The sequence below is a fragment of the Carassius auratus genome, unplaced genomic scaffold (assembly GCF_003368295.1).
Source record: "Carassius auratus strain Wakin unplaced genomic scaffold, ASM336829v1 scaf_tig00018493, whole genome shotgun sequence".
In the NCBI taxonomy this organism is placed as follows: domain Eukaryota; kingdom Metazoa; phylum Chordata; class Actinopteri; order Cypriniformes; family Cyprinidae; genus Carassius; species Carassius auratus.
In genome coordinates this window covers 44,187-63,606 of record NW_020524893.1, presented here as the reverse complement: position 1 = coordinate 63,606, position 19,420 = coordinate 44,187, and the positions used below count along the sequence as shown (strand labels likewise).

Genomic DNA, 19,420 nt, shown 5'->3' with positions numbered 1-19,420 from the left:
ATATACATGAGAATAAACGAGCAAATGTCCTACATTTTATAATAATTCTACAAATAATAATTTTAGACCAATAAAATAAGGATGATTGGTGTGAATTATTTTAAAGGTGCTTTGTGCAACTGTCTTTCAGAAGCTGCATGATAGATTATATTTAAAAAGTTTAATATAAATAAATACACAAGACTATATCTGTACACATATGTAGGATTTTTTTTTTCGAAAGCAACATTTAAAAAGAAAAAAAATATACATAATGCATAATTTACTGGCATTATGTAAATATATATATATATATATATATATATATATATATATATATATATCGATTACTAGGGAAATCAATGTATCTAATGCAATTTGTTTTTAAAGATTATAAACTGTAATTTTTGTGCAATTTTGCCAGTTCACATAGGAACTTTAAGCAAATATTATCACTTTAATCTCAAATGCATTGACAATTAAATGTATAGTATATCGTTATACTTTTTATGCATAGTTGTTTTTGTGCAAATATAAAAATAAACATTTAATAACTTAATTCAGTGGCAAAAATGGACATAATGGACTGATTTTCCCTTCTACAGGATCTTCATGATTTACATTAATGACAGCAGACTACTGAACAGCACACAATAAAAATCACTCGTTCAGACAGGAAGGAAGTCAATCTCTTTATTATGAAACCAAGGCAAAATAAAAAACATCATGTCACGTTTCTCTGAAAACAGGATCACACAGAGAGGAGATGATCTCATTAACAAACCAAAGGAACACACAGTGTGTGGCTGGAGACGATGAATGTAGAAGCTGAAGCACACGGCCGGCTCCGTTATGTTGGAGGAGGAGGATAGTACTGGTTATACTGACCGTACTGACCGTACGGACCCCAGGAGTTCTGACCGCCCCATGAGTTATACTGCTGGAGAGAGAACACACACACACACACGGTCACGCTGAGCACACACACACACACACACACACAGACAGAGACACACACACTGCAGGACTGACCTGGTACCAGTTGTTGTAGTTGTATCCGGCGTGATTGTCCTGCATGTCCTGCATCATCTGACCCGAGGCTCCTGATTGGTCGTCTGTCCGCTGTCTCTTTGAGTCCGACTCCTCTGATCTACAGACGACACACATCCGTCTCAATGATTCACATCCTCTAACCAGCGCTTCAATACACGAATCCACTAATGGAGTCACTGTTACACACGGAGCCACATCTCTACACTTGATTAAAGTAGATTAAGATATTTATACATAAACGATGGGTTTATGACGTGTTTCTGCTCTTCCTGTCCCTCACCCGTTTTCTGCTTTCCTCTTCAGCGACTCCTGCTCCGTCTCCAGTCTCTGATGCTGTTCATACGCCGACACCAGGCTGAGAGAAGACAACAGAACCTGTCAGAGCAGCTCTGCTGAGAGAAGCACAGCCGTCTGAGACTCAGATCATACACTCACACGTTGATGTCGCTGCCGAAGTCCTCCAGGAACTCGACCCTGCGCTGAGAGAAGGTGAGGCGCTGCTCCAGAGACATGGGGCTGTTCAGCGCTCGGTCGAAGCAGGCCAGGATCTCCGTCTCGTTCTGCTGCACGTCTCCGCTGTACTCCAGCTCCAGCAGGTTCAGGTACAGCTTCGGGTTCGTCTGAGAAACACAAACAACCTGATGAGACAACGGCTGAGGCTGCTAGAGTTCAGTTCACTTCTGTGATTCAACATTAAAACCTTGCTTCATTCAGACGATGTTCTGTTTGTCTTTGACACTCTTGGGTTTCCTGTCAAAACTATTGAACACATAATTATGCGTACAGAAACTGCTCAATTAAACTCTTCATCACTACTTTCTTGGTCTTCAAGGAATAAAACAAGTCAAAAATCAATTAAATGGCACAAATAAAGTGCAGGACAAAAGCATGCAATAACTGCGGCAGCTTTAATATTTGAAACGATATTATGACAAAGTTATCGCTTTCCATTTTTAAACTGATTTTTTTTTTTTGGTTCACTAGAATGAGACAACATTTTAATACTATTATTATTTTTAAATGATACACTATTTGTCTTTCCATCACAAATCAAAACAATGCCGTTGTATTTTGAAACATTATAACTAATCTAGGGCTGACACTAATAGGAATGTATATATTTTAGATATCTAATGTCTTTAATGGAGTCTCCTCTGTTCATCAGTGCTGTATTTATTTGATCAAAAATACAGTAATATTGTGAAATATTATTGCAATTTGTAATATTGTTTTCTAATCTTATTGTACTTTAAAATATAATTTTTTCTGTGACACAGCACTGAATTTTCAGCATAATTACTGCAGTTAGGATTAGGGTTAGGGTTTTATGATCCTTTAGAAATCATTATTATCAGTGTTGATACTGTTGTGCTGCTTCAGATTTTTAGGGAACCTGTGTTTCTACTTAAAATGAGTAGAATTTATTCAAAATAGAAATTTTTTCTAACAATGTAAGTGTCAATTTAAAATTTTTTTTGTTAATTTACTGAAAGTAAAAAATCTATTTTAATTCAAAATAAAAAAGTTTAAAAATGTATCAAAATAAATTACATATATATATATATTTGATTTTTTTTTTTTTTTTTTGAATATATAAAAAAATAAATATTAGTTAAGATTAAATGTCCATTTCGCATTCAGACAATTAAATATTTTTTGTTAATTTACTGAAAGTAAAACAATATCTTTATTATAATTCATAAAAAAAATATAATCCTTTAAAACAAAATGTATACATTTTATAAATAAAAAAAATAAAATGCATAATTAAATATGTAAAATAATGATATTACAGTTATGAATCTAAAATCTTTGTTTCATGTTGGAAGTGAACCCGCACCTCATCCTTCTCGACGGCGTCCAGCAGCACTTTCTTGGCCTTCCCGATGCTCTTCTGCACTTTGAGCAGCTGTCGGGCCAGTTTCACAGCGTAGAAGGACGCCTCGCTGCTGTTCTTCCCGTTGGAGATGGCATCTGTCAGCAGGGCTTCTGCTTCCTCCATGTGTCCGTGCCGGCGCTCCAGACTCACCCTCCTCATCCTCACCGTCGCCAGACCAGGAACAGCCTCCTCCATCTCCCTCAGGATCCTCCGCGCCTCCTCCACGCTGCCTGAAACACATCAACACACATCAGACGGATAATACACTTCTTTACTGTGACCAGTTGGACGGCACGTCTCATATTTCACCTTGCTGCTCCTCAAACGCGGCCCAGAGCAGGTGCACGGTGGGTTTCTTGGGCAGGTGGATGGTGCAGGCCTTCTTGAAGATGTGCCGGACGCCTTCCACGCTGTAGCTCTCCAGATACTTGGCGTACTTCACAAAACAAGAGAGAGACAGAGAGAGAAAGAGAAAGAGAGAGAGGGAAGAGAGCACATAAAGATTGAGCTTTCGCTTCACATCCCCGCAACTGCTGAATTTCCATTGACAAGATCGTTTTGAGAATTTCTGTTTTAAACCCATCAGCACCTTCATGGAACCAATAAGATAAGTTTCTGTAAGGTAGAAGGAGACGGAGAGGTGCAACGTAGTTGGCAAATGCTGCGGTCAAATCTTGTGTGGCAAGCAGGCCATCCCCTAATATAACAGATACAGTCAAATATCAACGTTACACACAAAGAGTGCAGCAAGAGTTACTGTGGAAGTGATGAGGGAGGTCAAAGGTTGGAGAGAGGGAGCGAGCGCGAGCGGCTGCAGCGTGTAACTACCTTGATCCAGAACTCCTCATAGAGAGCGCAGGCGATCAGACAGCGCTCGAACAGAACCACCACACGCTCCGGCGTCCCGTTCTCCAGCTCGAAGTCCAGGTACTCCCTCCAGTTGTTCAGCTGCGTCTTCTCCAAGGCCTTGACGTGGAAGTACGGACGCTTGATCTGTGGAGCGAGACCGGCGTTCGTTAGAAAACCAAAAGAACTGAGTTTCGATAAGACGCATGCATTTCAATTCTGCTTAGCGATTCACAAAGTGATTTAAGATGATTATAAAGGAGACACTCACCCCTTCCTCGAAGGCCCAGCGCTTGCTGACTTCGTGCTCGTTGTGGTTGAACACTTCCTGGCGGGTCTCGATCACCTTATGCCTCATGTTCTCGATCTCCGTCACTCTCTGGAGAGCAGAACACAGCGTCCTGAGCATCGCATCGCAGGAGCAAACACTTTATCTCGTCTGATGTCCAGCTACGCAAAAGGTCTACGTCACCATGAGTTTGACAGAAACAGTACGGTTTGCACACCCAGTGAATCAGCTCTGGCCGGTGATGGGACGGTGGCATGCCGTCACGAGCCCGTCCCACTTTAAGCCCAAGTCCCTGATTGGATGCCAACCTCAGGTGTTCATTGGCTGCTAACGGAAAGACACCTCTTCAAACCTGCACACGTGTCCAGGATCAGACGCCGTACCCTACCTCTGCCATGTTTTGAAGCCCGCGGATGACAGACGGCGTTCTTACCTTGGCTGGATCCGGCAGGTCGTCTGTTCCCGGAGGAAGCTCTTCTCCCGGAGCGTCGTCTCCGTTGGGCTTGTTAGCGTTAGCCAGCTCCACCCGCAGCTGCACGAACTCCTCCTCAGACAGGAAGTGCTTGGGGTTGTTGCTCTGGACGTGCTCTTTGAACCTGAACAGAGAAGGTGATGGTGTTTAATCAGTGGGAAGCCTGAAGGCGTATCGGAGCAGATATCTGAAGCGACGCTCACTTCTGGAAGTGCTGGGAGTACAGCTGCGTGGGAATACACAGGATGCGGTCGTACACGGCCGTGACGTTGGCCAGCTTCCCCTGCTCCGTCTCCCAAGCGATGTACGCCTCCCACAGACGGTCGGAGCGGAAATCAGTGCCGCAGGCCAGAACGGCGTGCTCATAGGACCTGAAGGAACACATGGACTGTAAGCCAGTAGATTCGGGCATTAAATCATCGTATTGTTGTTTGTTAAGCGCAGCACTCACGCTCGGATGCGGTTCTCCGCCTCGCCGTCACTAGTGTCTTGGTTCTCTCGCAGGAAGGTGATATAGTGAAGCCACAGGTCCACGCTGAGAGGAATGGCCTGCAGACCTCGGCGGTAAACCTGCGTCAGGAAAACACACTCAAATCATGATGCTTTGTTTTTAAATGTGTGTTCTTGTGACTTTATTGCGCCTTGCTCAGTCCTGAAGTCACTGAGACCCACCTCGTCGGCCATGTGTATGTATCCGTGCTTCTTCTCGATATCTGCATACTTCTTCCAGTAGCCGTAACAGTAGGGGTAGTGCAGGAAAAAGGCATCAAACGCCTTCCTCGAAGCCTCCAGGTGGTTCTGAAAGCAGAGAAACGCTCATGAGCCACTGATGAACGTCTGCATGTGACTGCTTTAAAGACACTCACCTCCTGCTCAACATACTGCAGAAGGTACACCCAGCCGTTGAAGTCTTCAGGGTTGTCCTCCACAACCTTAAAGAGCCGCTCGTACTCCGCAGGAAGCCCGGGATCTTGTGCGGAAGCTGCGTCTGTCGCCGGTTCCACCGCTTCCGAGGTTTCTTTAGGAGCGTCCTCCAGCTCCATGTTGGAAGGGCTCTCCGAGTCGCCGGCTTCGGGCTGCGTCACAGCGTCCGGCTCCGTGTGCTGTCCGTTGGAGATCTCCACACCGGGATCTGGAGCGCTGGCCGTGTGGTCGTCGTTCTGCATCTGAAGCGGTTCTGAAGCAGACGTCTGCTGGATCGGATCATACTCGTGGGGTTCTGGGTTCACCGTCGGCTCTGTGACGTAATCGACCCCCGGGACCTCCATAGCAGGAGCGTCCCCGTTATTCTTGTCCAACATCTCGGTCATGAGCTCACCTGAAAAACACACGTCAACATAATCATCTCACAGACTACAGCGAACATGTTCATCAGATTTTAGAAACACTTCTAGAAGGAGATAAAGCCTTTTCAGTAAATGTACACTGCTGTTCTAGTTTGGGATTGGTGTGATTTTTAAAAGAAATAATCAGAAATGTTTCTTGAGCAGTAAATGATCACATTATTCTGATTTCTGAAGATCATGTGACACTGAAGACTGGAGGAATGATGCTGAAAATACAGCGGAGCATCACAGAAATACATTACACTTTAACACAGATCCACACAGAAAACAGATGATTTACATTAGAATAATATTTCACAATTTTTAAGAGTTTTTTTATTAAATAAATGCAGCCTTGATGAGCCGAAAAATACATTTTCTGATCAGAAACTTGTGGACAGCATTGTCTCTTAATATCAGGATGTTCATATATTTCTTCAGGAAAACAAATAAAAAATACTGAGAAATATGCAGTTCATGCAACATTTAATGCCATTACAAATGTAATGAATCGAAGACTTTAAATTGCATAAGACCTCTTTAAACACTGTAAAGCTGCTTTGACACAATTAGTATTACATAAAGCGATTTACAAATAAAGTCGATCTGACAAACGCAAAGTTGTGATAAAGACGCCTCAAAAATAATCCAGTCGTTTACAAATGCTCATAATTGCGTCTAAACTGCATCTATTTGTTAGACTTCGCACTGCTAAGGGTTATCATGTGTTTGGTCTGTGTAAACACACAGAGGAGGAATAATGGTTGTATATTACGTTTGTGTCGCGTTTCCTGCTCAAAAGACACTCGATGATTCGTCGAATTAACATTAGTTTGTGAACGTACGCGAGTAATTAATCAAAACACGCTCGCAGTGCCATGTCAAAGGCGAATTCGTTTCAAAACCAGCACAGCGTGTTATTACAGTATGAACACGGTCTGGTGTCGGCCTGGTCTCTTCACGCGTTAGCTAAGATGCTAACTAACCGACGCCGCTCATTTACCACAGAAACAAACGCACGCAAATGCGGGAAAACTACGGCGGGAAAGATACTTACCAGAATCGTCCATGAAACTGGAATCAAACGGCAGATATTTTCACAACTTATTCGAAGTTTAATGCGGTTGATAACATGTGGTCCAATGGCCGCGTTCTGTCGCATTCAACAACCGATGCGTCGAGCCGAGAGAAGGACACGAGTGTCTGCGCATGCGCACCGCGCTACGAAACTCAAAACAACCGTGACGTCATTTCTGGTTACAGCCTTATAGACATATAAATACGTCGTTACGATGACCATTGCTACAAAAAAAAAAAAAAAAAAAAACAATTTTAAACTCATTATATGTTGTTTTAATTTTCCCTTACTAAATTATACAGTTACTGATGCTATGGACTGTGGGATTACTAACAGGTTATTAACAAAAATCTGTCTCTAAACCTCTTTTCTCTTTATTAAAACTTGATCTAGTAGCCTACATGATAGAATCAAATGTTTTGCAAACTCCGAAACCCCGATCTCAAATGATTCGCGAAACGCGCTTCGGAGTCCCGATCTGAATCAAATGTTTTGCAAACTCCGAAGCCCCGATCTCAAATGATTCGCGAAACGAGCTTCGGAGTCCCGATCTGAATCAAATGTTTTGCAAACTCGCTCCGAAGCTCCCGATCAAATGATTCGCGAAACGCGCTTCGGAGTCCCGATCTGAATGTTTTGCAAACTCGCTCCGAAGCTCCCGATCAAATGATTCACGAAACGCGCTTCGGAGTCCCGATCTGAATCAAATGTTTTGCAAACTCGCTCCGAAGCTCCCGATCAAATAATTCGCGAAACGCGCTTCGGAGTCCCGATCTGAATCAAATGTTTTGCAAACTCGCTCCGAAGCTCCCGATCAAATGATTCGCGAAACGCGCTTCGGAGTCCCGATCTGAATCAAATGTTTTGCAAACTCGCTCCGAAGCTCCCGATCAAATGATTCACGAAACGCGCTTCGGAGTCCCGATCTGAATCAAATGTTTTGCAAACTCCGAAGCCCCGATCTCAAATGATTCACGAAACGCGCTTCGGAGTCCCGATCTGAATCAAATGTTTTGCAAACTCCGAAGCCCCGATCTCAAATGATTCGCGAAACGCGCTTCGGAGTCCCGATCTGAATCAAATGTTTTGCAAACTCCGAAGCCCCGATCTCAAATGATTCACGAAACGCGCTTCGGAGTCCCGATCTGAATCGAATGTTTTGCAAAGTCGCTCCGAAGCTCCCGATCAAATGATTCACGAAACGCGCTTCGGAGTCCCGATCTGAATCAAATGTTTTGCAAAGTCGCTCCGAAGCTCCCGATCAAATGATTCACGAAACGCGCTTCGGAGTCCCGATCTGAATCGAATGTTTTGCAAAGTCGCTCCGAAGCTCCCGATCAAATGATTCGCGAAACGCGCTTCGGAGTCCCAAAAAAATAAATAAATAAATAAAATAATAAATAAATAAAATACCTAGACGCCTCATTAGCCGCTCGACCGCACGTCAACGTCGCCGCCATATTGGAGCGGACAACTCTCATAACTCTCACATCAGGAAAGAAGAAAACAAACCAGAATCATAGACAGATTGGATACCTACAAACCGTCACACGATAATAAAAACAGATCTCGGGGTGTTATCTTTCACAGGTAAGACTCAGCTGTTCTTTCTCGATGTTTTTTTGGTCATTTTTAACATTATGTTGACAGCCAGTGTCAGACTATTAATAATAGATAGCGATATCGCTAACGTAGTTATCAGTGAAAGCTGAGACTTCATAAGAATTCAAAGTTTAAATGAATTCTTATTACGTTTAAACTTATATTGCCTTTTAAATAATGAACTAAATGGTGTTATGAGCACAATATACAGAGTGAGCCCTTTGACTGTCTAGATTAATGATGGAGCTAAAGCTTCTCTCTTTAATTTCACTACCCTTACTTATTTACAAAGATGAAGTAGTAACACTTTAGAATACTAGTCCTTTAGTTAATGTTAGTTAATTCATTAACAAACATGAACAATATATAATTTTTACATTTTATTTTAAAAAATAAATATGTAAAATAAGCACACACAGTTACACTTTTACTCCTAACTAGTAATTTCCAAAGCAACCAACTATGTGTCATTGTTGTTAACTAAGACTGAAACTACTAAAAACAGTTTTCTGTAATTGAAATAAAGCTAAAGTAAAATGATATAGATAAATCGTGTAAGCTACTACTAAATATTGTAGAAACTATACGCCCCGATCAAATAATTCGCGAAACGCGCTTCGGAGTCCCGATCTGAATCAAATGTTTTGCAAACTCGCTCCGAAGCCCCGATCAAATAATTCGCGAAACGCGCTTCGGAGTCCCGATCTGAATCAAATGTTTTGCAAACTCGCTCCGAAGCCCCGATCAAATAATTCGCGAAACGCGCTTCGGAGTCCCGATCTGAATAAAATGTTTTGCAAACTCGCTCCGAAGCCCCGATCAAATAATTCGCGAAACGCGCTTCGGAGTCCCGATCTGAATAAAATGTTTTGCAAACTCGCTCCGAAGCCCCGATCAAATAATTCGCGAAACGCGCTTCGGAGTCCCGATCTGAATCAAATGTTTTGCAAACTCCGAAGCCCCGATCAAACGATTCCCGAAACGCGCTTCGGAGTCCAAAAAAAATAAATAAATAAAAAATAAATAAATAAAATAAAATACCTAGACGCCTCATTGGCCGCTCGACCGCACGTCAACGTCGCCGCCATATTGGAGCGGACAACTCTCATAACTCTCACATCAGGAAAGGAACATGAACAATGAACAGTACATTTATTACTGTATTTGTACATCTTTGTTCATGTTAATGAAAATACAGTTTTTCATTGTTAGCACAACTTTTGATTTAAATAATGCATTAGTAAATGTTGAAATGAACATCAACTAAGATTAATAAATGCTGTAGAAGGATTGTTCTTGTTAGATCATGTTAACTAAAGTAGTTGACTAATATTAACTAATGGACCGTTATTCAAAAGTGTTACCGATTAAGTGTATCATCACTTGATTATAAGGATTTCATTGCTTTTCATAAAACTGTGAACTGATTCTATGTATTCTTTTTTCTTCCCTTTTAGCCACTTGCAAACAGGACAAGGACAGTCTTAAGGAAAGCTGAGGAAAGCTGTTCTCAGAGACGAGACTATACCTCCACAGACTAGTGTTGTGTTTGTACTAAACCCAGAGCAGACCTGAATGAATCGACAGAATGACCAGCTCATATTCTAAAGCCATTAATCGTTTCAAAGCATTAATTTATACCAGAAAACAAGACAGAAATACTACGGAAGAAAATCTCTGCATTAATCACTTAATCGTTTGATTCTGATTCATTCAGACATTTCTAATAATGTTGATACCAATGCTAATACTGCACTCATGTTTATAATAAAAGAAGACATAATCATTCATAAAAAAACTTTTAAACCCAGCAAAGAAATAATGGATGTTGCATTAAGTAATTTATTTTCTCATTACATTCAGTCAAGTATATTACAGATCTCTTCATACTCGATATAAAATTAGATTGATTGGCGTATATATTCAGATTTGAGAGGTTAAAGGGCAGAGAGCTTGATACAGCGGATTCCTCACTGCTTCCTCACATCAGCAATAATCTGGAGAAGAAACAATGATTACACTCTGTATTCCAGTGCTAATATATGAACATCATCAAACCAAGACATTTACAGGAGATGCATAATGACCTCAGATATTAATTTTTATTATCTACTCAATATATTTATATTTAGATTTTTATTGGTTAATTCTTAAAACGGGGGAAAAAATCTGCCAAAGGTGAAAACTATTGTTTTTCTCAGCCACTGACAGATATTTGTTCTTGTTTTAATCATGAACTCATTTATATTTCAGTAAATGCTTCTCGATTTAAGGATGTTCAGATATTTGAGCTGGAAAACAAGAGGAAGAGCATCATTCTCTGCGGTGAAGAAGAACACCATGACCTTCATCAAATTAAAATCTCTCGTGTTTGTGTCCGAGTCGAACAGTGGCAGGTAAAAGAAAAGAGCAAAAAATAAACCCTGGACAATCTTCCTGAAACATACGTCTGCAGGAGCCTCGATGATTATAAATATGCTTTATCTTTATCACAGTATTATTTCATCAAGCCTCGTGTTATCAACTCCATATTTATACTGAAATTAAAAGTAGCTGTGATCTTATTCTAGTTAGCGGCTCTGAAATCGAGTGACAGCTGATTGGTTGATTCACAAATGTCTTCACACACAAAGTGCTTCATATTCAAACACAGTTTAGATTAACACTCATATAACTGTATTGTCTGTGTGAGAGGAAACAAACAATCAAATCCTGTGATTGTTTACTCTTCCTCAGCCTGAACAAGTGCTTTTTTTTCTGCTGAACACTAAAGATGTTGTTTTGAGAGCGAACAGTTGACGGCACCCATTGACTTCTATGCTACAGGAAGAAATACTATGGAAGTGAATGGGTACCATCAACCGTTTGGTGTTCAAAGCATCATCTTTTTAGCATTCAGCAGAAGACAGCTAAAAAAACTAATTCCTAAACCTCAAACTACAACCATGAGACTAAAAGCTATGCTATGTGTCACTCTGAGTAAGTGCTGTAACAGTTTATAAAGACCTTGATGTTGTTTGGACGCCAGAACCGTGTGTGTGTGTGTGTGTGTGTGTGTGTGTGTGTGTGTGTGTGTGTGTGTGTGTGAGTGTGTGTCCACCTGGATGTTCCCGTGTTTGGCTCCTGGGATGATCTGAATCCTCTCAAAGTCCCTCCCCAGGATGATGACGTCACAGTCAGAGTAGTGCGCCTGTCCCACGAGCCCCGGACAAAACACCACACACAGTCTGACACTGATAATCACAGAGACTTCTACATATCATCTGAATGTGATGTTTTGCTACATTTTTATTTATTTTTTTAAATCGAGGAATCAGAGTTTTAAATGTTTCCATTTCCGGTTAATAATCTCTGCTGCTGCTGTTACACTCACAGTCACGAACAGCTTGAATCATCTGGACTTTTTGAGTCAAATATTTTGGCTAAATTATTTAGCATTTTTATTTTATATTATTTCTTAACATATCAGACAATATCTGCCTTCATTTTGCAAGCATCTTGTTTATTCTCGCTTATAAACTTTTTGTTGCTCTTTTTGTTGTTTTTGTTGTGTTGTTGTTTTTTATCCTCATTTGTAAGTCGCTTTGGATAAAAGCGTCTGCTAAATGAATAAATGTAAATGTAAACTTATCAAATTATGGCTTCGTTTCCTTGCATGAATATCAAAATATTCAACTCAAATAAACACTTGTATGATGCAGTATTAGAATTAGAATTTAAGTTGGGGTCCTGAAATACCCTGAACACTGCACAGAGGTTACGATGACCATTGCTAAAAAAAAAAAACTAAAAAAAAAAACTGAAACTCATCCTATGTTGTTTTAATTTTCCCTTACTAAATTATACAGTTACTGATGCTATGGACTGTGGGATTACTAACAGGCTATTAACAAAAATCTGTCTCTAAACCTCTTTTCTCTTTATTAAAACTTGATCTAGTAGCCTACATGATAAAATCAAATGTTTTGCAAACTCGCTCCGAAGCTCCCGATCAAATGATTCGCAAAACGCGATTCGGAGTCCCGATCTGAATCAAATGTTTTGCAAACTCCGAAGCCCCGATCAAATGATTCGCGAAACGCGCTTCGGAGTCCCGATCTGAATCAAATGTTTTGCAAACTCCGAAGCCCCGATCAAATGATTCGCGAAACGCGCTTCGGAGTCCCGATCTGAATCAAATGTTTTGCAAACTTGTTCCGAAGCCCCGATCAAATGATTCACGAAACGCGCTTCGAGTCCCGATCTGAATCAAATGTTTTGCAAACTCGCTCCGAAGCTCCCGATCAAATGATTCGCGAAACGAGCTTCGAATCCCGATCTGAATCAAATGGTTTGCAAACTCCGAAGCCCCGATCAAATGATTCGCGAAACGCGCTTCGGAGTCCCGATCTGAATCAAATATTTTGCAAACTCCGAAGCCCCGATCTCAAATGATTCGCGAAACGCGCTTCGGAGTCCCGATCTGAATCAAATGTTTTGCAAACTTGCTCCGAAGCTCCCGATCAAATGATTCGCGAAACGCGCTTCGGAGTCCCGATCTGAATCAAATGTTTTGCAAACTCGCTCCGAAGCTCCCGATCAAATATTTCCCGAAACGCGCTTCGGAGTCCATAAAAATAAATAAATAAAATACCTAGACGCCTCATTGGCCGCTCGACCGCACGTCAACGTCGCCGCCATATTGGAGCGGACAACTCTCATAACTCTCACATCAGGAAAGAAGAAAACAAACCAGAATCATAGACAGATTGGATACCTACAAACCGTCACACGATAATAAAAACAGATCTCGGGGTGTTATCTTTCACAGATGAGACTCGGCTGTTCTTTTTCGATGTTTTTTGGTCATTTTTAACATTATGTTGACAGCCAGTGTCAGACTATTAATAATAGATAGCGATATCGCTAACGTAGTTAGCAGTGAAAGCTGAGACTTCATAAGAATTCAAAGTTTAAATGAATTCTTATTACGTTTTAACTTATATGGCCGTTTATATAATAAACTAAATGGTGTTATGAGCACAATATACAGAGTGAGCCCTTTGACTGTCTAGATTAATGATGGAGCTAAAGCTTCTCTCTTTAATTTCACTACCGTTACTTATTTACAAAGATGAAGTGGTAACACTGTAGAATACTAGTCCTTTAGTTAATGTTAGTTAATTCATTAACAAACATGAACAAACAATGAAGAGTACATTTATTACTGTATTTATACATCTTTGTTCATGTTGTTAGCACCACTTTTGATTTAAATAATGCATTAGTAAATGTTGAAATGAACATCAACTAAGATTAATAAATGCTGTAGAAGGATTTAGTTTATCAGTTTATTTAATAGGGACCATGCATGTGTGTTTCTTTCTCAGTTTTGCATTGAAGTTTTGTCCCCAATAAACTCAACGTGGGATGCCTCTCCGATCTCTTTCACATCAGGGCACTTAACCTCTACCAGGCCACAGGGAGGTTCTTCATTTGGGTCCACCACTTTGCCATCTGCACCAAGGTGTGGAGCATCAGGGTGGATGATGAGACCAGACGGAAGAACGTTAACGTCAAAGGTCTCCTCATAGTGGTGAAGAACCTCTGGCTCAAGTTTTAATCCTCTACACATCGCTCTCTAGAGACCCCGACAGATGTTTACACACACTGTTTAATGCAAGATATAAATGCATTTAAACTGCAATTACAAATGCATAATGTTTTGATGTTTTAATCAAAAAATGTGGAATACTGATATTTGCATTGATAAAAGAAAGTGCTTTAAGAGGTGAAATTAAAAACACCAATATCTAGACAATCATGAATTGTAACATCACTTCCTTTAATGTTTTTACTATACAGTTGATATGGAATTTGTTTAAATGTTACATTTTTGAAAAAAAAGTATTACATGTTTATATGAAATGCTTATACAAAATAAATATGTAGTTAACTTTAAAGTATATCTACATTTCTTGCTTTCATACATGGTCATATGAAAAATTTGCCGTACTTAAGTGGTAGATTTCTGCCATTTACTGGAAAACATTTAAAATTACAATTTTAAACAAAAGCACTATATGAAGATTCTGAGTGATTTTATTACACTAATATACAATCAGACATCCCAATTTCTGTTTTGGTAAAGTCATTAAGTGTCATGTCATTTAGATGAATTAGAATTTAATTTGGGGTCCTGAAATAACCTGAACACTGCACAGAGGTTAAGATGACCATTGCTACATAAATAAAAATTGAAACTCATCCTATTTTGTTTTAATTTTCCCTTACTAAATTATACAGTTACTGATGCTATGGACTGTGGGATTACTAACTTTATTAAAAGTTAATCTAGTAGCCTACATTGATAGAATGTTTCTTTTTTGAGACCCCAGGAGCCCAAATTCAGACCCAGAACAATAAAACCCACAGAAGAGGTGGGAGTTCAAAGGAGGAATCTTTATATTACCAAACTGCAGGGAGAGGAAGAGTAGATATAAGTCATGATCTGCAAGATTAACCACAATTTGAGGCATCGGAGCGAATTCACAAAACATTTGATTCAGATCGGGACTCCGAAGCGCGTTTCGTGAATCATTTGATCGGGGCTTCAGGAATGGCAGCAGGCAGGTGTGAGCGCATCTGCACACACAGTGAGGCCAAGACTTTTGGAAGATGGCCTGGTGTCAAGAAGGGCAGCAAAGAAGCCACTTTTCTCCAAAAAAAAACATCAGGGACAGATTGATCTTCTGCAGAAAGTATAGTGAATGGACTGCTGAGGACTGGGGCAAAGTCATATTCTCTGATGAAGCCCCTTTCCGATTGTTTGGGGCATCAGTAAAAAGGCTTGTCCGGAGAAGAAAAGGTGAGCGCTACCATCAGTCCTGTGTCATGCCAACAGTAAAGCATCCTGACACCATTAATGTGTGGGGTTGCTTCTCATCCAAGGGAGTGGGCTCACTCACAATTCTGCCCAAAAACACAGCCATGAATAAAGAATGGTACCAAAACACCCTCCAACAGCAACTTCTTCCAACAATCTAACAACAGTTTGGTGAAGAACAATGCATTTTCCAGCACGATGGAGCACCATGCAATAAGGCAAAAGTGATAACTAAGTGACTAAATGTTGAAATGTTGGGTCCATGGCCTGGAAACTCCTCAGATCTTAATCCCATTGAGAACTTGTGGTCAATCCTCAAGAGGCAGGTGGACAAACAAAAACCCACTAATTCTGACAAACTCCAAGAAGTGATTATGAAAGAATGGGTTGCTATCAGTCAGGATTTGGCTAGAAGTTGATTGAGAGCATGCCCAGTCGAATTGCAGAGGTCCTGAAAAAGAAAGATCAACACAGCAAATACTGACTCTTTGGATAAATGTCATGTAATTGTCGATAAAAGCCTTTGAAACGTATGAAGTGCTTGTAATTTCAGTACATCACAGAAACAACTGAAACAAAGATCTTAAAGCAGTTTAGCAGCAAACTTTTGAAAACTAATATTTATGTAATTCTCAAAACTTTTGGCCATGACTGTATATCACAAGAATTTCTGAAATAAATAACAAAACACCTGAATAATATATTCAGAATTAAAAACTAGTGGCTTCTGCATCATAAAAGCTGTTGTGTTGAGCCCTTAAAAATGTTCCTTTCACAGCTTAAGTATGAAAACTGTCAACAATGGATAACATAACACAAAACATTTTGAAATAAATAAATGAAAGCAATCTGAATTATTCAGAATCAATTTCGAGAAACATACATAAATACACACATATACATATGTAAATAACGGCTCAAAGCGGCCAATGAGGTATTTATATGTCTATGGTTACAGCTAGGAGGCGTAACACAGACCTCAAACTCAAGTTATTGACCCTAAAAATAACTTTTAACTTGTACTTTACATGTACTTTTTACATGTACATGTCCACATTTAGAACTTCTCTGGCTTTTTTGTGAAATTAGTTGACTACAACTAGACGAAAAACACAGATTTAATCTATCTTTGTTATTCCTACACAAGTGCTGTTGGTGTTTTTGGATTAGCCAACATGATAGCTGAATAAATAAAGGCTTAAAAATTAGGCCTACCTCAAACACACGATTCCTTAAATTATTAAACAAAATATATGTAAAATATGTTGAACTGAACAGAATTGAATTCAGTAAATAAATATAATGTAGGTGTATTTTCAAGAGGGTGTTTGGAAATGGATTTGGGGGTTTTCAAATAACTTATAAAAAACGCTTCGTTTTAAAAATACGGGTTTTATATAATAAAGAGTTCTCTTTGACTTGAATTCTTTCAAAATAAAACAAACATCAGTCACCTCAATGCCTGGTCGATTTATTTCCTACACATGAAAGTCACTTCCTCTGGGGGTGGATGCAAATATGCATGTATTAACAAGTCTGAGGAAAATGCAAATGTGCATGTATTTATAGGTGTTTTACTTCAACGAGGCATTTTTTGAACTCGCTGTGACGTCATGAGCTACGCCCCTTAAACGTCTTTAGAGGATGTGGGCGAACATTAAAAGCCTTCATCAAACTGTAAAAATAACATGAGAGCGGTATTTTAAATAGAATAGCCTCTGAAAAAACACTACAATTATATTCTCCCGAGTTTCAGTGGCGTCTTCTTCATTTAGATCGGGCTTGAGTCGTTTGACGAATCTACTACGGCGAAGGTCCATATTCTCATGTTATGAATATAAATTAGCTTATGCCTCTGTTGCTGAAATCACAAATACATTTGAGGTGTTTTTATTATTATTATTATTTTTACAAATATCAGGTAAATCTAGAGTATCTGTAAACCTTAAATTAGATTGCGTTGTTTGGTAATCCCAATGTATCAAAGTCCAGTCTGTTGAATATTAACTACGCATTCCTGACGTAGCCGCCGTCTCTCCAATGGAAGATACACGCGTCATGAATATTAATGAGCAGAACCTTCGCCGTAGTAGAACCGAGCGCCAGAACGCCAAACAGCGCAGTGCGCCTGAGCGAAAAACAGAGGAAGTGGCGGCTGAAGCAGCTCCGCACCTTTTCCGGTAACACCGACTGAACGACCCGCACCGAGAGAGCGACTGGAGAGAACCGAGCCGGGGCACGCGAGAGGGGGACTGTTAGAAGAGGTAAATTTAGTGGGCACATCGAGACTACAAGAACAAAGTTGTGTTTGACACCCCTCCCTTCTCTCATCCGCTTTCTCTCGTGTTTCAGGGACGGAAGAGAGGGAACTCGGGACGAACGACTGACGATCTGACGCGCGTCGGAAGGGAATGAGCGCTAAACCACCGCGACCCGATACCGGGTTCACTTTAATAAAGACTAGAGAGACGCGTCACAGATCCGCACATATATACCGACTTCAGTCTCTGAGTTGTGACGCTTGATTACAGCGCTGTGTGAGTTTTGAAAGCCAAACAATAAAAGTGCTTTTCTAACTGACCAAAAACTCGCTTTCCTCCAGCAACAAATCTTATATATGCACTGCCAAGAAGATGGGGAAGATGCTTTCGAAGATCTTTGGCAACAAGGAGATGAGGATATTGATGCTTGGACTTGACGCGGCGGGGAAGACGACAATCCTTTACAAGCTGAAGCTGGGACAGTCGGTCACCACCATCCCGACGGTGGGCTTCAACGTGGAGACCGTCACGTACAAGAACGTCAAGTTCAACGTGTGGGACGTGGGCGGTCAGGATAAGATCCGGCCGCTGTGGCGACACTATTACACCGGCACCCAAGGCTTGATCTTCGTGGTGGACTGTGCGGATCGCGACCGCATCGACGAGGCTCGACAGGAGCTGCATCGCATCATTAACGACCGAGAGATGCGTGACGCCATCATCTTGATCTTCGCTAACAAGCAAGACCTCCCGGATGCCATGAAGCCGCACGAGATCCAGGAGAAGCTGGGCTTGACTCGGATCAGAGATCGCAACTGGTACGTCCAGCCCTCCTGCGCCTCGGCGGGCGACGGACTCTACGAAGGGCTCACGTGGCTCACGTCCAACTACAAATCCTAACGCGCCCAACTAGAAGCAATCCACTTCTGTTTGTAAACTTCTTCGGTTTTACTCTCATTCTTTGATTTTGTTGACATGTAACCCAATTTTTCTTTCGTACACTCCTGTTGAATGTCCGTAAAGTATTACGTTCAGAAGCTGTGGGCTCGTTTTCCTGAATCCCGGAGGATTTTGGGTGTTTGTGTTTGGTTTGTCAGTCCAAAAATGGCAGCTTGTTTGTTGACCTCTGTGCCATCGCGTATAACGAATGTAAGACGAGCAGAGCTCTGAACTAAAGCAGAAAGATCTGACTGTGTTCTGTTGAAGGAACTGTCCTTGAAGGAGCTTTGGATTCAATATTTTCTGGACGTGCTCCTCTAAAGACGTGGAGAAGCCAGGAACCAGTGATCTGAGCCTCATCACGAGTGTTTCGGATCCAATCCAGACGACTTAAACCCGTTTCTATCTCCTCCAACCATAACCGCACAAATCACACCAAACCTCTTTTTCTTGTATACTAAATTAATGCTTTATTATTTTGACTTATTTGTTATGCTGAAGAAATAATAAAATCTCTATATATGTATATATCCAGTATGATTATATCTTCTTGATGTGGAACAAGGTTCAGGTTTTATTTAAGCACTGCAAAACAAACCCAATCTCTTCTTCTTCAGTGTTTCTCCAGAACTAATCTTTAAACTTCTGTAAATCATGACACATTTACTGGGAACACCTCGAGTCTCGTTTTCTGAGAAACTGAGACGTTTGTTTTCCTTTCAATTATATGATTTTCGGAGCCCGTTGACAGATATTTGTTCTTGTTTTAATCATATTTGGACTGGAAAAAGACAGAAACACTGAGGAAGACTAACACTCCTTTGCTGTTACA

The 19,420-nt window shown here is 40.6% G+C and overlaps 2 protein-coding genes across 3 annotated transcripts; one reads left to right on the top strand and one right to left on the bottom strand.

Moving 5' to 3' along the window:
* Positions 1 to 658: 658 nt before the first annotated feature.
* LOC113076063 (pre-mRNA-processing factor 39-like) lies at positions 659 to 7,054 on the bottom strand. 2 transcript variants are annotated; one of them, XM_026248724.1, is made up of 14 exons: positions 6,901 to 7,054; positions 5,385 to 5,836; positions 5,191 to 5,316; positions 4,970 to 5,088; positions 4,722 to 4,889; positions 4,480 to 4,642; positions 4,029 to 4,136; positions 3,740 to 3,904; positions 3,221 to 3,347; positions 2,873 to 3,141; positions 1,468 to 1,652; positions 1,313 to 1,387; positions 1,012 to 1,129; positions 659 to 919 (listed from the first exon to the last, which is right to left on the bottom strand). In XM_026248724.1, exons 1-14 carry the CDS (start codon positions 6,911 to 6,913, stop codon positions 830 to 832), a joined length of 2,178 nt encoding a protein of 725 aa, XP_026104509.1. In that variant the 5' UTR covers positions 6,914 to 7,054; the 3' UTR covers positions 659 to 829. The 2 variants fall into 2 exon arrangements, with proteins under 2 accessions (XP_026104509.1, XP_026104510.1); XM_026248725.1 differs by having other exon boundaries at positions 659 to 916.
* Positions 7,055 to 17,501: 10,447 nt separating this feature from the next.
* On the top strand, positions 17,502 to 19,116 carry LOC113076061 (ADP-ribosylation factor 6-like). The gene is made up of 2 exons (XM_026248721.1): positions 17,502 to 17,652; positions 17,741 to 19,116. The coding sequence occupies exon 2, from the start codon at positions 18,022 to 18,024 to the stop codon at positions 18,547 to 18,549; it is 528 nt and encodes a 175-aa protein (XP_026104506.1). The 5' UTR covers positions 17,502 to 17,652; positions 17,741 to 18,021; the 3' UTR covers positions 18,550 to 19,116.
* Positions 19,117 to 19,420: the final 304 nt, after the last annotated feature.

What these genes read in the sequence shown, in the direction of transcription:
- LOC113076061 (XM_026248721.1), top strand. Translation starts at nt 18,022, where the DNA reads ATGGGGAAGATGCTTTCGAAGATCTTTGGCAACAAGGAGATGAGGATA.
- LOC113076063 (XM_026248724.1), bottom strand. An exon ending in ACGCCGTCGAGAAGGATGAG is followed by an intron (nt 1,653 to 2,872) that starts GTGCGGGTTCAC and finishes TGTGTTTCTCAG; the next exon opens with ACGAACCCGAAGCTGTACCT. An exon ending in ACTACAACAACTGGTACCAG is followed by an intron (nt 920 to 1,011) that starts GTCAGTCCTGCA and finishes TTCTCTCTCCAG; the next exon opens with CAGTATAACTCATGGGGCGG.